Genomic DNA, 18,899 nt, shown 5'->3' with positions numbered 1-18,899 from the left:
GTTTCTATTTAGTCCTCAGATACCCTAAAATGTAATCAAACTATAATATTTCTTACGGAAAGAAGTATGTTCAATAGGAAACCAATTTTAGCAAGTGCATATTGTCTTCATGGTGCGTGAAAACACAAATTTCCAAGACTGTGTCCCTGTGCTAAAACTCATTTTTCTTATTCGTTTTTCAGGTTACAAGCCTGAAACCTTGAACATAGACTGCTGACACCCAGTGGAAGCCATAGGAATTGCATCCTGAGAGTTATAATTAAGTATGCCCTTATACTTGCCATTGGAAGAGCATGGTCTCTCAACAAAAACAATTCTGATTGATGTCTCTTTGTATTTTCTCCTACCATATCTATTGTGTTATACTCTCCTACATTGTTTTAACATTTCTACAAACTTCAAAGTGTTTTCTTTCCAATGGTATCAATTATATGCGTGTCATGGCTTCAGGGCCTGAGTAACAGGTAGTAGTTTACTTTGGGCATGTCATTCAGGCGGAAATTGAGAAAAAACGGGACTTGCCCTAAATTAAAGGTTGGGATGTAATGGAATTGAAAATGGCTGAGTTAGTGGATGCTCTCTTTGTACAGAGCCAATGCCGGCAGTGTATTGTTAAACTAAGGAAATGCATTATACATATGAATCCTAAGGATGTTGATTCAAAGGAACCCCCAGAAGGGTCATCTGCTGAAAGAAACTAAGTATGTGGGTGTTGCGTTAACCACTCCCCGATCCCCAAGAAATGCTTCAACAATAAAAGGGGTGACCATAACTCTTACGGTTCTTCATTTCAGCATATACTATGGATATTCATAAACCATATGAGGACTCCAATACGTCATGGGTACCAGACCCTAAGGACTCTATGCCTCACAGCCCCCCTATCTACTCTCCCCAGGCATGCCCCCCGACAGTCCCTACATGTACACAGCATGAGGATGTGTTTGATGGGGTGGTCAGTACTATTTTTGTGGACACCATCAAGGCCGCTGTAGCCACACTTTTAGATGTGGTGATTGGAGAGTATACAAGAGAAAAATGTCCCGGTTGTGAGATCAATCACCCCAGCCAGCGACAACATCCTTGTTTATATGACCCACCAAAGCACTTCTTCTTCAACCACTTTGAGGAACTGGTGAAAAGAATGTGGTCCGGCTGTTTTATAACATCGATGTTCAGAGCCCTAGAGTCTATGGGTCTTGTGCCATGTATTCCTAGGGTTTACGGTGTAACAGAGGCTTTCCTACATGAACTGAAGGAGGCGATCTTCATCCATGAGAAACTCAAAGAAATCAGGCAAGCACTGGTGGACGACAGCAAATACAAGGAAGCTTTGGTGGCTGATGTGGTGACTTTCTGGCTCAATAAACCCCAAGAAAACATGTAACATTATTATTATTTTTTAAATGAGGTATAAAGCACAACATAAAGGGTAACTATTTGCATACTATGTTAGAGAGAATAAATAAAACAAATATTTTGAGAGAATTTAAAACTCTTATTCAACAAATTATTGAAAATAAAGTGGACTATGTATCGCTCTACACATCCAATAATACAGGGGTTAATGCAGAGCGTGTGTTAAAAATGGAACGAGTCATGAGTCATGTAAGACATACGGGGAAGACTCTACAATAGTCACAACAGGTATTCCGTCTTGTGGATGATTCTGAAGAACTAGAAACATCCTTGTCTAAGATTTTAGTTCATATGTTTGAACCATCATTTAATTGTAACATGTATCATATTCTTCTGTTGTTATACTTACATAACAGATGTAAAAAAAAAAAAGAGATATAAGCCTGTAAATGTAAACCAAGTATACCATGGAGTGCATGCTTGGGTCATTGAGAAAACGGGTACTAATATCTTGCTACGTATCCTGAATTGTCTGGATACATAATACTTAAAAATGTATGCAAAAATAAAATGAAAAATGAAATGTTCTCGTTATTTGAAATAGGTTCATTAATGTTATTGTACTTCAGAGAAGCAAGAAGGATGGCCGGGGCCTCCCGGGTGGCGCAGTGGTTAAGGGCGCTGCAGCGCCAGCTGTCCCTGGGTTCGCGCCCAGGCTCTGTCGTAACCGGCTAGCGTCGGCTTGGTCGGTAGGGATGTCCTTGTCTCATCGCGCACCAGCGACTCCTGTGGCTGGCGACTCCTGTGCCGGGCGCAGTGCGCGCTAACCAAGGTGCACGGTCCGGCCTCCGATTGGTGCGGCTGGCTTCCGGGTTGGATGCACTGCATAAGAAGCAGTGCCAAGACAACAATACCACGAAATTGGGGAGAAAAAGGGGGTAAAAATAAAAATAAAAATGTCACATTCTTAAAATAAAGTGGTGATCCTAAGAAGGAATTTTTACAAGGATTAAATGTCAGGAATTGTGAAAAACTGAGTTTAAATGTATTATTTAATGTATTTTTTAATACACAAAGTTTATCTTTATAGTTTATCTTTATATATATATTTATATTTTGTTTTTTCACTTTTGCCTTCAAAGAAGGCCAAAAAAATAATCAAGGACAACAACCACCCAAGCCACTGCCTGTTCACCCCGTTATTATCCAGAAGGCGAGGTCAGTACAGGTGCATCAAAGCAGGGACCAAGAGACTGAAAAACAGCTTCTATCTCAAGGCCATCAGACTGTTAAACAGCCATCACTAACATTGAGTGGCTACTGCCAACATACTGACTCAAATCTCTAGCCACTTAATAATTAAAAATTGGATGTAATAAATGTATCACTAGTCACTTTAAACAATGCCACTTTATATAATGTTTACATACCCTACATTACTCATCTCATATGTATATACTCTACTCTATACCATCTACTGCGTCTTGCCTATGCCGTTCGGCCGTCGCTCATCCATATACTTATACGTACATATTCTAATTCATTTCTTTACACTTGTTAGATATTACTGCATAATCGAACTATACACTCGCATTAACATCTGCTAATCATGTGTATGTGACAAATACAATTTGATGTGGTTTGACCTCGTATCCCAATCAGCTACACTCCCTGGAGTCCACCCAAAACACAGCACAAAACAGTCATACACAGACTGAAGCAACAGCATAGATACGCTAACATTATGACATACTGACCCTAATAAAACAGACAAACTCTACTGTAGATTATTAATTTTAATCAGGCAGCAGACAATGCCTCCTCCACTGGCCAGGAGGGAGTAAGACAGGGGTCAGAGAGGGGGATTTGCCCTGATTGAACACACCAAGATGTATAGTAAACCTTGTATTGACGTTTCAAGCTTTGTATACTCATTCAGTTCCATTATCTACACTTGTTAAATTAATGAGGTTGAAAAATAGCCACATATTAAATTCAAACATCATAATGATGAGAATGAATAGGCTGTAAATGGAACATGGCTCCACAAGCTTGGCCAGATACATTACATTTTTTTGTCATTTTTTCATTTTATTTGTCATTTTTTAAAGTCATTTAGCAGACACTCTTAACCAGAGTGGACTTACAGGAGCAATTTGGGTTAAGTGCCTTGCTCAAGGGCACATTGACAGACTTTTCACCTAGTCATCTTGGGGATTCGAACCAGCAACATTTCAGTTACTGGCCAATGCTCTTAACTGCTAGGCTACCTGCCACCTGCCACCAGTATTGCCTTTACACAAACATACTTCCATACAAAGGATTCAGCCACATTGAACTCACTGTCTGAAGTTGGCAAGTTGTGTGTGTGTGTGTGTGTGTGTGTGTGTGTGTGTGTGTGTGTGTGTGTGTGTGTGTGTGTGTGTGTGTGTGTGTGTGTGTGTGTGTGTGTGTGTGTGTGTGTGTGTGTGTTTAAGGATTGGGCACTAAAAAAAAGATTTTGTTGGCCAGTCCCATTACATATAGAGTTCTCTGGCCTCATGCTTCCTGTCTATAAAGCTATGTGTGTTGACTTGGAGTGGCCAGTTTCAGTGAATATTCTGAGGTGTGTATGTATAGTGACGTCAGGGTGGCGCCAAGCTCCCACATAAACCCATGTCAGGAAATGGAGAACCATCTGACACAGATTACCTGGACAATTTAGACAATGTGGAATTGTGCATTTCTATACAATCACACATGTTTTGTACCTACATTGCATTCGGAAAGTATTCAGACCCCTTGCCTTTTTCCACATTTTGTTACATTACAGCCTTATTCTAAAATGGATTAACTAAAAAATATCCTCCTCAATCTACACACAATACCCCATAATGACAAAGTGAAAACAGGTTTTTAGAAATGTTGGTAAATGTATTACAAATACAAAACTGAAATACAATGTTTATATAAGTATTCAGACCCTTTGCTATGAGACTCGAAATTGAGCTCAGGGGCATCCTGTTTCCATTGATCATCCAGTGGTAAATTCAATTGATTGGACATGATTTGGAAAGGAACATACCTGTCTATATAAGGTCCCACAGTTGACAGTGCACGTCAGAGCAAAATGAGGTCGAAGGAATTGTCTGTAGAACTCCGAGATAGGATTGTGTTGAGGCACAGATCTGAAGAAGGGTACCAATAAATGTCTGTCTGCATTATTAAAGGTCCCCAAGAAGACAGTGGCCTCCATCATTCTTAAATTGAAGACGTTTGGAACCACCAAGACTCTTCCTAGAGCTGGGCCGCCTGGCCAAACTGAGCAATCGGAGGAGAAGGGCCTTCATCAGAGAGGTGACCAAGAACCCGATGGTCACTCTGACAGAGCTCCAGAGTTCCTCTGTGGAGATGGGAGAACCTTCCAGAAGAACAACCATCTTTGCAGCACTCCACCAATCAGGCCTTTATGGTAGAGTGGTCAGACGGAAACCACTCCTCATTAAAAGGAATATGACAGCCCTCTTGGAGTTTGCCAAAAGGCATCTAAAGGATTCTCAGACCATGAATGCCAAGCGTCACATCTGGAGGAAACCTGGCACCATCTCTACGGTGAAGCATGGTGGTGGCAGCATCATGCTGTAGGGATGTTTGGGAGACAGGGATTGGGAGACTAGTCAAGACTGAGGGAAAGATGAACGGAGCAAAGTACAGAGAGATCCTTGATGAAAACCTGCTAAAGAGTGCTCACGATCTCAGACTGGGGCGAAGGTTCACCTTCCATCAGGACAACGACCCAAGCACACAGCCAAAACAATGCAGGAGTGGCTTTGAGACAAGTTTCTGAATGTCCTTGAGTGGCCTAGCCTGTTTTTTGATTTTTTTTAATCAATTTTTAAAAATTCTAAAATCCAGTTTTTGCTTTGTCATTATAGGGTATTGTGTGTGGATTGATGATATTTAATACATTTTTGAATAAGGCTGTAACGTAACAGTGTGGAAAAAGTCAAGGGGTCTGAATACTTTCCGAATACACTGTATGTACAATCACACGTGTTGTAAAGGATACCTACAGTATGTACAATCGTGCATTTTCCTTTTGAGCGACCACAAGACAGGAGTTAGCATTTAAGGTTAACTTTGTCATACAGTATACGTTCTGTTTATTGTGTAATTTTTTTAAAATCAGTTTCAATACTCTCTCAAGGGATCCTATCATCAACATTGTTTTCTGGTTTTCAGACATACTGACAAATCTTGCCCAAACCTAGCTGGTTTTCATGGTTGTACAACAGGGAGAGACAAATGTCTCCGAAATAAATCAGTGGAGTTTTTCTTGGTTGTTTGAAGATTTTCATTCGCTCCGTATTGTGTCACCTGACCTCTGACCCTGTGTATTACCACTCGTCTAGTGTCTTTGATCCTCCTTGCGTTGGAATGCATCACCTGACTGACCCTGCTCAAACACTTCCAAACATAACCTTGTAAACCTGGTAAACAGACCACTTCTGTTGTATGAATCACTGATGTAGGTACATTTTGACTGATGTGTTTAAAGGCACAGTGCAGTCAAAAATTTGATTTTTCTGTGTTTTATATACACAAAGTGTCCAAAACATGACTATGAGTGTCCAAAACAACACTATGACACCTTAGTGATGTCACTTGCTAAATCCACTTCAATCAGGGTAAATGAAGGGGAGGATTTTTAAGCCTTGAGACAACTGAGACAATGATTGTGTATGTGTGCCATTCAGAGGGTGAAAAGGGCAAGACAAAAGACTTAAGTGCCTTTGAACTGGGTATGGTAGTAGGTGGCAGGCACTCCAGTTTGAGTATGTTAAGAACTGCAATGCTGCTGGGTTTTTCACACTCAACAGTTTTCTGTGTGTTTCAAGAGTGGTCTTAGACTCACCCAAAGGATATCCAGCCAACTTGACACAACTGTGGGAAGCATTGAGGTCAACATGGGCAAGCATCCCTGTGGAACGCTTTCGATAACTTGTAAAGTCCAGCTGAATTGAGGCTGTTCTGAGGGCAAAAGAGGGTGCAACTCATCATTAGGAAGGTTTTCCAAATATTTTGTACACTCAGAGTATATTGCCACACTATGAGGTTGGAATAATACTGTGAAATTGTGAAAATGATGATAATGCCCTTTTAGTTTAGCTGTTTGAAAAGATCGCCCGAAATGTCAGTCTGTTTTGGTGGGATGGAGTTTTGGCCTGCCTGGTGACATCACTAGGTGGTAAATTAGTTAATAGACCAATAAGAAAGAGAGTTCCAAATCTCTCTACCAATAACAGCACATTTTCAGTTTCCCCTCCCCTCTCAGACCACTCCCAGACAGTCCAGGCAAAATTCTTACTTGAGAAAGTACTCTTTGCTAAGAAGCAATTATTTTGTTTCTTTTTGATCATTTTAATTGAAACCATTAGAGTAAGGTACCTAATTGTTAGCCAGAATAATTTGATATTGGGATAAAAATGACTGCAATGGACCTTTAACCTGTATCTAAATAATGTATACTATCTCCATTATGTACCAAATATCGCATTTTAGGATTCTATCAAGTATCTTCTTGATATTCAGCACCTCTACTCTTTGATCATTATATATATTGTTAGTAGACAGTGCACTGGATTAAGAAACAGAAGGGTTCATTTCATCTAGTTCCATTTTAGGCTTTATTGAGTTAATTAAATTATTGAAGCCTCCATTGATCACTCAGATAGACCAAAGCCAATAGGAATGAATCATCAATAGGATAGGTTATTGTCTCAATGGTAAATGGTACAGATAAAGACCTAAAGAGTAAGTCTCTACAAGCAATTGGATGTTATTTTCCACTCATCAACGTGACCTCCAATAACTTCTTAGAGTGGAAATGCCCTGAGGGCAGTGTAATGTGTGTACACAGCAATATCATAAAGCTAGTTTCTGTTCTGTATCACTGAGTGGGGGGCCGGGCCTTGTCTTCAGAGGGGACAATCAGAGGGGTATAGGAATATAAAAGGAGTAGGAACATGGTCTGGTCAACACTATAGGTACTTCCATTAGACAGAGCCATCCTTCCCCATGGACTATACACTTTTCACAGCAGCCATTGTGTTTCTAACATCAGGTATGCCTATTGCTACAATTAACATGCAAAACATAATAGGTTTTGAAGGGTGTTATTCAAATAGTTTACCTGCTGAAACTATTTAACTAGCTATACTGGACAATACTATTTTTTTGTATATTTCACAAGCAAGGTTTTTACATAAGCCCATTTACTTAAAAATATTTAAATGTTTTGTTTTTCTTTTCATGTATTGTTACGTCTTATGTGTACATTATTACATTTCCTTCCTCCTCCCTCTGTCCCGTCCAGGTCTGTGTGTAGGTCAGAATGTGTTACCGCCAGGACCATTGACTGGAGCCATAGGAGGGAGAGTGAAGTTCACCACAACCCTCAGTCCACCAGCCAAACCTTTTGTCTCAGTGAGCTGGACCTTCAACAGGGTCAACATCATCACCTCTACTACGGTCAACATTACTAATGCTGACCACAAAGACCGGATCAGTCTGGACAGAACAACTGGCTCTCTGGAGCTGTGGAACCTGGGCCTGAGGGACCAAGGGGAATACAGAGTCAGCATCATACCAGACGGGGCTCTGGAGCTACAAGGAGCTACCACTCTGGATGTCTATGGTGGGCCACAGTTCTATTCTTGGCAGTCACATCACCGTATCTTAGACTCACAAAGGCATTTTTTTCAGATATGAATATGAAAATTGTATACATTAAGACAGATTATTCATATGTACTGTACCCGTCTTACTCTCCCCATACTGTTAACCTCTTTACAGTGTTGCTATCTGCTGCCACCATCAATAGCTCCCCAGCCACCCTGATAGCTGGCATAAGCTCCACCAACCTGACCTGTGAGGCTGCTGGCAACATCAGCTGCATACAGTGGATCAAAGATGGCCTCCCTCTGTCTCCCAGCAACAATATCACCTTCTCTGCAGACAACAGGACAGTCTATCTCAGTCCTGTTCAGGACATTGACAACGGAGAATATGAGTGTTTAGTCAGCAACCCTGTCAGCAACCGGACAGCATCCCACAACCTGACCGTCAACTGTGAGTACTGCTTACTAGATCCTAATTCCAGGAGTGATTGTGATTGTGCTTGGCAACCTTGTGTCAATTATCAACTCACTGGATGTTGCCTTTGCTTTTAAACAGTGTTTAGACCCACGGAATAAATATTTTGTTTATTGCATTGATCATTATTTTATTTGACCATGTTGCAGTTGGACCCCAGAACATTTCAGTATATGGACCAATAGCAGCACCAACAGGATACAGGGTAACTCTGAGCTGTTCGGCTGACTCTATCCCTCCTGCTACATTCACCTGGATGTTCAACAGGACAGAGACAGGTGTTAACAACACCCTGTACGTCATAGAGAGGATGGAGGCGCTACACATTGGGAACTACACCTGCACTGCCACCAATAACATCACCGGGCTGAAAGACTCTGTGGTCCACAAGCTGAGAGGTTAGTTACAGCTCGATGTTGCAGTTAGGATTCATGGAAAAATGAAGTGAATCCAAGATTAAGTACACAACACATATAAGTTAACAAAATAAGTGTATTGTGTAAAGTAAGACAGCTAGAACTTTGTGACTTGGCATTGTACCTTTACTTTGTATTCTATAATCTGAGCCTGGATAAAAAAATTGCAAACCTGATATTTCAGTCAATCTAATTTGTGTAAATACAAAGGGTTTATTCGTGCCTTACACTCCTCTGTAATTCCATTGAAATTGCTGGATAAGGTTTATCCCTGAGATCACTGCACTGACCTGACGTAGCTTCATACCAGAGCAGGTGATATGACTTGTTCCCCTCTACAGGCTCCTCTGCTGCCCCCATTTGGTCGTTTGCTTTGATGGTGACCAGTGTCCTGGCAGTGGGACTGCAGAAACTGTAGATGTCTGAAAGGAGAGACAGGGACAAGAAGGGTGAGAATGAATGTGATGTATGCTGTCATAAATATGATGAGTATGTTTACATGTTTTAATGTTTAAATATTATTTTTTACGTCTTACATTTATGCAATTGAATACAGAATTGTATGACATGATGTAATAATATTTCATCAATTCAACAATTCTATAATAATAGCATATTTGTTGTTGTTGGTATAATAATGGCCATGATTTTGTGTTGGTTACTCTGTGTAAAACATGTTTTGTTGTAAATATTTCTGTAGATTTGTCAACCCCAGAGCCTCTTTGCTGATGAAGGACAATCTTGATTTGAAATCTTCTGGACAAGAGGATGTTGTATAGAATCAAACCTGTCGTTAGTTTTAATATGTAGAGATGTACTTTAGCCTGTCAAACTGCAATATTACCTGGGCTTTATATCAAATATTATGATTTTATATATATATATATATATACAGTATATATAAATGAATCAAAGCAATCCATGGTACATGTCATGAAAGATTCCTGTACACAGAGCAAAAACATAAATGCAACATGTTAAGTGTTGGACCCATGTTTCATGAGCTGAAATAAAACATTCCAGCAATTTTCCAATTTTCCAGACAAAAAGCTTATTTCTCTACATTTTTTGCACATTTGTTTACATCGCTGTTAGTGAGCATTTCCTGATTGCCAAGATAATCCATCCACCTGGCAGGTGTGGCATATCAAGAAGCTGATTAAGCAGCACGACCATTACAAATCAAATCAAACTTTATTTGTCACGTGTCAAATACAACACATAACACTTACCTTGAAATGATTACTTACAAGCCCTTAATCAACAAAGCAGTTCAAGAAAGAGGTAAGAAAATATTGACCAAATAAACTAAAGTAAAAAATTCTAAGTAACACAATTAAGTAACAATAACGAGGCTATATGCAGGGGGTACCGGTACCGATTCAATGTGCAGGGATGCAGATTAGTCGAGGTAATTTGTACAAGTAGGTAGGGGTAAAGTGAATATGCATAGATAATAAACAGCGAGTAGCAGCAGTATAAAAAAAGGGGGGGCAGGGTCAACGTAAATAGTCCAGGTGGCCATTTTATTAATTGTTCAACAGTATCCTTGCTTGGGGGTAGAAGCTGTTAAGGAGCCTTTTGGTCCTAGTCTTGGTGCTCCGGGTGCATGGACGCAGCTTGTGCTGGGGACAATAAAAGGCCACTCTAATGTGCAGTTTTTTTCACACAACACAATGCCATTTGCAATTGTAGTTATTATGGATCCCCATTAGCTGCTGCTGCTACTGGGATCCGACAAAATTAAAGCAGTTATAAACCATTTAAAATATTACATGACATTGAATTTCATAACAATTTTCACAACACATTGTGTTCCCTCATGCCACTACTCTACTATCACATATCTACAATACAAAAACCCATGTGTGCATGTTTATAGTGCTTATGTTATCATGTGTGTGTATGCATGTGTCTGTGCCTACGTTTGTGTTACTTCCCAGTCCCAGCTGTTACATAAGGTGTATTTATACCTGCTTTTTAAATCTGATTCTACTGCTTGCGTCAGTCACATGATGTGAATAGAGTTCCATGTAGTCATGGCTCTATGTAGTACTGTGTGCCTCCCATAGTCTGTTCTGGACTTGGGGACTGTAAAGAGACCTCTGGTGGCATGTCTTGTGGGGTATGCATGGGTGTCTGAGCTGTGTGCTAGTATTTTAAACAGACAGCTCAGTACGTTCAGCATGTCAACATCTCTTATAAAAAAAGTAATGATGAAGTCAATCTCTCTTCCACTTTGAGCCATGAGAGATTGACATGCATGTAATTAATGATAGCTCGTCATGTACTTTTAAAGGGCCAGCTGTGCTGCCCTGTTCTGAGCCAACCGCAATTATCCCAAGTCCCTCTTTGTGGCACCTGACCACACAACAGTAGTAGTCCAGGTGCAACAAAACCAAGGCCCGTGGCACCTGCCTTGTTGATAGTGTTGTTAATCAAATCAAATCTAAGTTTATTTGTCACGTGCGCCGAATACAACAGGTGTAGGTAGACCTTACAGTGAAATGCTTACTTACAGGCTTTAACCAATAGTGCAAAAAAGGTGATAGGTGAACAATAGGTAAGTTAAGAAATAAAACAACAGTAAAAAGACAGGCTATCTTGTCAATGAAAAAGTAATTAAAGTAGTTGGCAATATCAGTGGGTTTTGTGATAAATGAGCCATCGGATTCAATGAATGAAGGAGCCGAGTTGGCTTTTTTCCTCAATTTAATTTAAAGTGCTCCAAAGCTTTTTACTATCATTCTTTATATCATTTCTTTGTTTCATAGTATAGTTTAATTTTTATTTAGCTTAGCCACATGATTTCCAAATTTGCAGTATGTTTGCCAATCAGTTGGGCTGCCAGATTTATGTGCCATACCTAAGGATGTGATCAATACATGTTGCTAATTTCCTTCATGTGCGGTTTGTAACTACACTGGTAGGTTGACTGACAACCTGAACCAGGTTGCAGGCACTGGTTACAGTTTGAATGTTTTTCTTGAGTGGTCAGCTTGATGAGAGCCAGTCAATATTTAAAATCATGCACCGGTAGAACATAGATGCTACCTCTGGTAAGACGAGGGGTGGGGGTGTGTGTCTTTTTGTCAATAACAGCTGGTGTGCAAAGTCTAATATTAAAGAAGTCTTGAGGCATTTCTCGCCTGAGGTAGAGTACCTTATAATAAGCTGTCGACCACACTATCTACCAAGAGAGTTGTCATCTGTATTATTCGTAGCCATCTATTTACCACCACAAAGAGAAGCTGGCACTAAAATCGCTCTCAAACCAACTCTAAGGCCATAAGCAAAGATGAAAATGCTCATCCAGAAGCGGCGCTCGGAGTGGTCGGGGACTTTAATACAGGCAAACTTAAATCAGTTTTACCCTATTTTTACCAGCATCTCACACGTGCAACCAGGGGGAAAAAATCCTACACCACCTTCACTCCACACACAGAGATGCATACAAAGCTCACCCCCGCCCTCCATTTGGCAAATCTGACCACAATTCTATCCTCCTAATTCCTGCTTACAAGCAAAAACTAAACCAGGAAGTACCAGTGACTCGCTCAGTACGGAAGTGGTCAGATGACGCGGATGCTACACTACAGGACTCTTTTGCTAGCACAGACTGGAATATCTTCCAATGCCATTAAGGAATACATCACCTCAGTCATCAGCTTCATCAATAAGTGCATCGATGACGTCATCCCGACAGTGACTGTACGTACATATCCCAACCAGAAGCCATAGATTACAGCAAACATCCACATCAAGCTAAAGCTGCTGCTTTAAAGGAGTGGAAGACTAAGCTGGACGCTTATAAGAAATCCCACTATGCCCTCAGACAAACCATCAAACAAGCAAATCGTCAATACAGGATTAAGATTGAATCCTACTACACCGGCTCTGACGCTCGTCGGATGTGGCAGGGCTTAAACTATTACGGACTACAAAGGGAAACGCATCCGCGAGCTGCCCAGTGACGCGAGCCTACCAGCTAAATGCCTTTTATGCTCGCTTTGAGGAAAGCAACACTGAAGCATGCACGAGAACACCAGCTGTTCTGGATGACTGTGTGATAACGCTCTCGGTAGCCGATGTGAACAAAACATTTAAACAGGTCAACATTCGTTGGCCGCTGGCCCAGACGGATTACCAGGATGTACTCAAAGAATGCGCGGACCAACTGGCAAGTGTCTTCACTGACATTTTCAATGTCTCACTGACCGAGTCTGAAATACCTTCATGTTTCAAGCAGACCACCATAGTCCCTGTGCCCAAGGAAGCGAAGGTAACCTGCTTAAATGATTACCGCCCCTTGGCACTCACGTCGGTAGCCATGAAGTGCTTTGAAAGGCTGGTCATGGCTCACATCAACAGCATCCTCCCGGGCACCCTAGACCCACTCAATTCGCATACTACCCCAACAAATCCACAGATGACGCAATCTCAATTGCACTCCACACTGCCCTTTCTCACCTGGACAAAAGGAACACCTATGTGAGAATGTGGTTCATTGACTACAGCTCAGCGTTCAACACCATAGTGCCCACAAAGTTCATCACTAAGCTAAGGACTCTGGGACTAAACTATGGACTACAGGAAGAGGCGGGCCAAACAGGCCCTCATTAACATCGACTGGGCTGTAGTGTAGCGGATTGAGAGTTAAGTTCCTTGTTGTCCACATCACCAACGAACTATCATGGTCCAAACATACCAAGACAGTCAAGAGGGAATGACAAAACCTTTTCCCCCTCAGGAGAATGAAAATATTTGGCATGGGTCCCCAGATCCTCAAAAGGTTCTACAGCTGCACCATCGATAGCATCCTGACCGGTTGCATCACCGCCTGGTATGGCAACTGCTCGGCATCTGACTTTAAGACACTACAGAGGTAGTGCGAATGGCCCAGTACATCACTGGGGCCAAGCTTCCTGCCATCCAGGACCCAGATATTAGGCTGTCAGAGGAAAGCCAATAAAATTGTCAGAGACTCCTGCCACCCAAGTTATAGACTTTTCTCTGCTACCGCACGGCAATCGGTACCGGAGCTCCAAGTCTAGGACCAAAAGGCTCCTCAACAGTTTCTACCCACAAGCCATTAGACTGCTGAACAATTCATAAAAATTGCCCCAGGACAATTTACATTGACCCCCCCCCCCCCCCCCTCTTGTATACTGCTGCTACTTGCTGTTTGTTTGTTACCTATGGATAGTCACTTCGCCCCCACCTACAGTGCCTTGCGAAAGTATTCGGCCCCCTTGAACTTTGCGACCTTGTGCCACATTTCAGGATTCAAACATAAAGATATAAAACTGTATTTTTTTGTGAAGAATCAACAACAAGTGGGACACAATCATGAAGTGGAACAACATTTATTGGATATTTCAAACTTTTTTAACATATCAAAAACTGAAAAATTGGGCGTGCAAAATTATTCAGCCCCCTTAAGTTAATACTTTGTAGCGCCACCTTTTGCTGCGATTACAGCTGTAAATCGCTTGGGGTATGTCTCTATCAGTTTTGCACATCGAGAGACTGAAATTTTTTCCCATTCCTCCTTGCAAAACAGCTCGAGCTCAGTGAGGTTGGATGGAGAGCATTTGTGAACAGCAGTTTTCAGTTCTTTCCACAGATTCTCGATTGGATTCAGGTCTGGACTTTGACTTGGCCATTTTAACACCTGGATATGTTTATTTTTGAACCATTCCATTGTAGATTTTGCTTTATGTTTTGGATCATTGTCTTGTTGGAAGACAAATCTCCGTCCCAGTCTCAGGTCTTTTGCAGACTCCATCAGGTTTTCTTCCAGAATGGTCCTGTATTTGGCTCCATCCATCTTCCCATCAATTTTAACCATCTTCCCTGTCCCTGCTGAAGAAAAGCAGGCCCAAACCATGATGCTGCCACCACCATGTTTGACAGTGGGGATGGTGTGTTCAGCTGTGTTGCTTTTACGCCAAACATAACGTTTTGCATTGTTGCCAAAAAGTTCCATTTTGGTTTCATCTGACCAGAGCACCTTCTTCCACATGTTTGGTGTGTCTCCCAGGTGGCTTGTGGCAAACTTTAAACAACACTTTTTATGGATATCTTTAAGAAATGGCTTTCTTCTTGCCACTCTTCCATAAAGGCCAGATTTGTGCAATATACGACTGATTGTTGTCCTATGGACAGAGTCTCCCACCTCAGCTGTAGATCTCTGCAGTTCATCCAGAGTGATCATGGGCCTCTTGGCTGCATCTCTGATCAGTCTTCTCCTTGTACGAGCTGAAAGTTTAGAGGGACGGCCAGGTCTTGGTAGATTTGCAGTGGTCTGATACTCCTTCCATTTCAATATTATCGCTTGCACAGTGCTCCTTGGGATGTTTAAAGCTTGGGAAATCTTGTTGTATCCAAATCCGGCTTTAAACTTCTTCACAACAGTATCTCGGACCTGCCTGGTGTGTTCCTTGTTCTTCATGATGCTCTCTGAGGTTTTGACGGACCTCTGAGACTATCACAGTGCAGGTGCATTTATACGGAGACTTGATTACACACAGGTGGATTGTATTTATCATCATTAGTCATTTAGGTCAACATTGGATCATTCAGAGATCCTCACTGAACTTCTGGAGAGAGTTTGCTGCACTGAAAGTAAAGGGGCTGAATAATTTTGCACGCCCAATTTTTCAGATTTTGATTTGTTAAAAAAGTTTGAAATATCCAATAAATGTCGTTCCACTTCATGATTGTGCCCCACTTGTTGTTGACTCTTCACAGAAAATACAGTGTTATATCTTTATGTTTGAAGCCTGAAATGTGGCAAAAGGTCGCAAAGTTCAAGGGGGCCGAATACTTTCGCAAGGCACTGTACCTTAAATGCTCAGCCCCTTGGTCACTTTCCTGTAATTGGTATTCTCACAGCTATGACACTAGATTCCGAATTCCAATATCTCTATACACTTCCAACTCTGTATGGACTCAATATATTGTAACTGGTACTTTGCTGTTTCCTTGTATTGCCAATCACATCTGTACCTGATGTCTCACTGAGTGACTGCCACTTTGTCTGTATTCAAGAGGCGTTTAGACCTCTGTGTTTCGTAGACTCAGTCTCGGGGTCACTAAATTCAACCAAGTATATTCAGATAGTGATCCAATAAGTACTTAGGCAAAATAATCCAGTTCTTTAATATTGTTATAGTCTAACAAAAAGAGTATAGTGCAATAGTAAATTTACCTGTGATGATTCTTTATATGAATTTTGTCTCATATGGCAGTGAGGATCATGCTGTCTTATGATCTCTGTTCTCTTTATATACCTTTTTACAGGGGAAGTTCCCACTGGTGCTGTAGCCCTACGTAACCTTGTGTGTGTTAAACGGAAGCTTCCTATTATTACCATTTAAGGTCATGCACTACTGACTCACATTGCTGCTTCCGTATTACTGTTGGCTGATTCTACTCAATCATACCAGCTGGTTGTTTCTACCACTGGAGGTGGTGTAGGTGGTATGTCACGCGTCAGCTGGGAGAAGTCTATGATAGGTATCTCCTCTGCTTCCCCCCGTTGTCCAGTTTCTGCAGGTGCGGTCCATGGTTCCATGAGGTCCCGTGAATGCCCTGTGTTGTTGTCCCCATTGCTTGATGGAGTGGGCAGATTCTTTTCATCTCTTGTCACAACTACAGCTCAGCGTTCAACACAATAGTGCCCTCAATGCTCATCGCTAAGCTAAGGACCATGGGACTAAACACCTCCCTCTGCAACTGGATCCAATCCAGGTGGTAAGGGTATGAAATCCTCATTCTTGTAAGGTGGATGGATTCAACGGGGCTGTAGTGGAGCAAGATGAGAGCTTCAAGCTTCACATCACCAACAAACTATCATGGTCCAAACACACCAAGACAGTCATGAAGAGGGCACGACAACGCCTATTCCCCCTCAAGAGACATGGGTATGGGTCCTCAGATCCTCAAAATTCTACAGCTGCACCATCGAGAGCATTGGTTGCATCACCGCCTGGTATGGCAACTGCTCGGCCTCCAACCGCAAGGCGCTACAGAGGGTAGTGCGTACAGCCCAGTACATCACTGGAGCCAAGCTTCCTGCCACCCGGGACATCTATACCAGGCGATGTCAGATGAAGGCCCTAATAATTGTCAAAGACTCCAGCCACCCTAGTGATGGACTGTTCTCTCTGCTACCGCACTGCAAGCGGTACCGATGCACCAAGTCTGAAACCAAGGGGACCATGAACAGCTTTTACCCCCAAGCTGTAAGACTGCCCCTATGGATATTTGTAAACCAAATAGCTACACAGACTAATCTGCATTGACCCTTAACTTTTTTGACTTATACACTGCTGCTACTGTTGATTATCTGTCACTTTATTACTAGTTATATGTATATACTGTAGCTACCTCAACTACATCGTACCCCTGCACATCCACTCTGTACTTGTACCCCGTGTATATAGCCAAGTTATCGTTGCTCATTTTGTATTTATTATTACTTTTTTTACGTGTTTTACTTTTCTGCTATTTCTCTATTTCCCTTCTCTCTGCATTGTTGGGAAGGGCACACATAAACACATAAACAAATAGGTGCTCAGTCTGAAACAGATAACATAAGATACAAGACATGCTTTCAGACACACAAACACAAAGGAACCATTTCCGTTGAAACCAGGGAATGTGCAGCTGGTTCAGGACCCTGTCACCGTGTACCCTTTGACCTCCCTGCCAGCCCTAGAGACTGCCAAGGACACCAAAGTGGAGAAGATCGTCAGCAAGCAATTTACAATTTCCACTGCCCCTGTTCTTGATAATGAGCCATTCTAAGTCTAAACAAATTTTACATGTTAGTAAAGACAAAATTAAATTGAGAATAGTGTTACAATGGGAATTTTAAGGTTTGTGCTTTTCTTGTAACTCATTTCTTTGTTCAATTCATGTGCTGTTCTATAAACCAATTTCTGTGTTCATGGAAGTGGTTGACTGAACAAATCCTCCTCTTATCAGTAACTAGAAATTGGCAGTACACCCAGACCTTGTTTTGAGAACAAACTAAAGATATCTCAGTTTCAAAGTCTCAGCTTAGAGAGGAGAAGCCTCGTGAGGTGTTGGTCTGTCACATGTTATGAAACAGTATTGCTCGGTCACATGAATGAGACAAAACGGTAATGATTAATTAATTATGCTAAGTCATGCAAATATAATTTGTCTGTGTATAGCCATTTATAAGACAACTGCCTGGTCTGCCCAGAGAGAGCTCCTGATTTGACATGTGCATTATGGTGTATTGAGTTGGTTGGAACCTCTCCAGCGTGCTGACGAATAAACCATGATTCATTTAAGATAGACTTCGAGTGTCCCTGTGTAAGAATTTCCACGACAGGGTGATAATATGATCATTTGATGAGAGAACAGCCTGAGGCAAGGAAGAGAGCACAAGCTTTTTTTGAGACATTCTAAAATCAGTATCCTATAGTCGCATCATGTAGCCCATACATGTTTTGATTTCTAAGACATTCTAAGATTTGTATAATTCACAACTAAAGTAGCCAAGTAACACAAAATCGAGCACATAGGACATATTTCAAATGATAACTTTTACAGTCAACACAGCCACTTCATATGTGCACTTGCCCCAGAATGGAAAAAAATCTGTTATATTTCATTCAGCTAAGTTCAATTATATTGTTACTATAAAATCATATAATATAAAATAATGGCATGGAACTTATCTTGTCTGCTAATTGAACTAGCCTACAGTCTATGGTATGGATGCATAGACAGAAAACATACAGGAGTAGACTGACTCATATTCTGTTCTTCTGAAATAAATTTTCTTCATATGATAATGTTTCTTAAGACCTGCCTAAAATAAATAATGGATGTATTGTGATGGTGTATCTTTTTATTAGACTTTTAAATGTAGATGTTCCTTAGGTGCACATCAGCGGCTTGTATGCATGGAGGCCTGGAGATGCTGAACGTGTTTGTTAATTAACAGTC

General features: G+C 41.3%; 1 protein-coding gene and 1 long non-coding RNA gene across 2 annotated transcripts; both read left to right on the top strand.

The window, feature by feature from the left end:
• Positions 1–802: 802 nt before the first annotated feature.
• On the top strand, positions 803–8,812 carry LOC139419173 (cell adhesion molecule CEACAM1-like; the record flags this gene model as incomplete). The annotated part of the gene is made up of 5 exons (XM_071169169.1): positions 803–1,023; positions 1,219–1,383; positions 7,845–8,035; positions 8,194–8,469; positions 8,643–8,812. Coding segments are annotated over exons 1-5 (1,023 nt in total), but the record flags the coding sequence as incomplete, so codon positions are not given.
• Positions 8,813–8,857: 45 nt separating this feature from the next.
• On the top strand, positions 8,858–9,734 carry LOC139379788 (uncharacterized). Its single transcript, XR_011628424.1, has 3 exons — positions 8,858–8,891; positions 9,251–9,358; positions 9,610–9,734. It is a non-coding gene; the product is annotated as an uncharacterized lncRNA (long non-coding RNA).
• The last annotated feature ends 9,165 nt before the right edge of the window (positions 9,735–18,899 follow it).

This window comes from Oncorhynchus clarkii, chromosome 2 (assembly GCF_045791955.1).
Source record: "Oncorhynchus clarkii lewisi isolate Uvic-CL-2024 chromosome 2, UVic_Ocla_1.0, whole genome shotgun sequence".
In the NCBI taxonomy this organism is placed as follows: Eukaryota; Metazoa; Chordata; class Actinopteri; order Salmoniformes; family Salmonidae; genus Oncorhynchus; species Oncorhynchus clarkii.
Note: the sequence above shows the minus strand (reverse complement) of the source record. Positions and strands in the feature narration are given on the sequence as shown.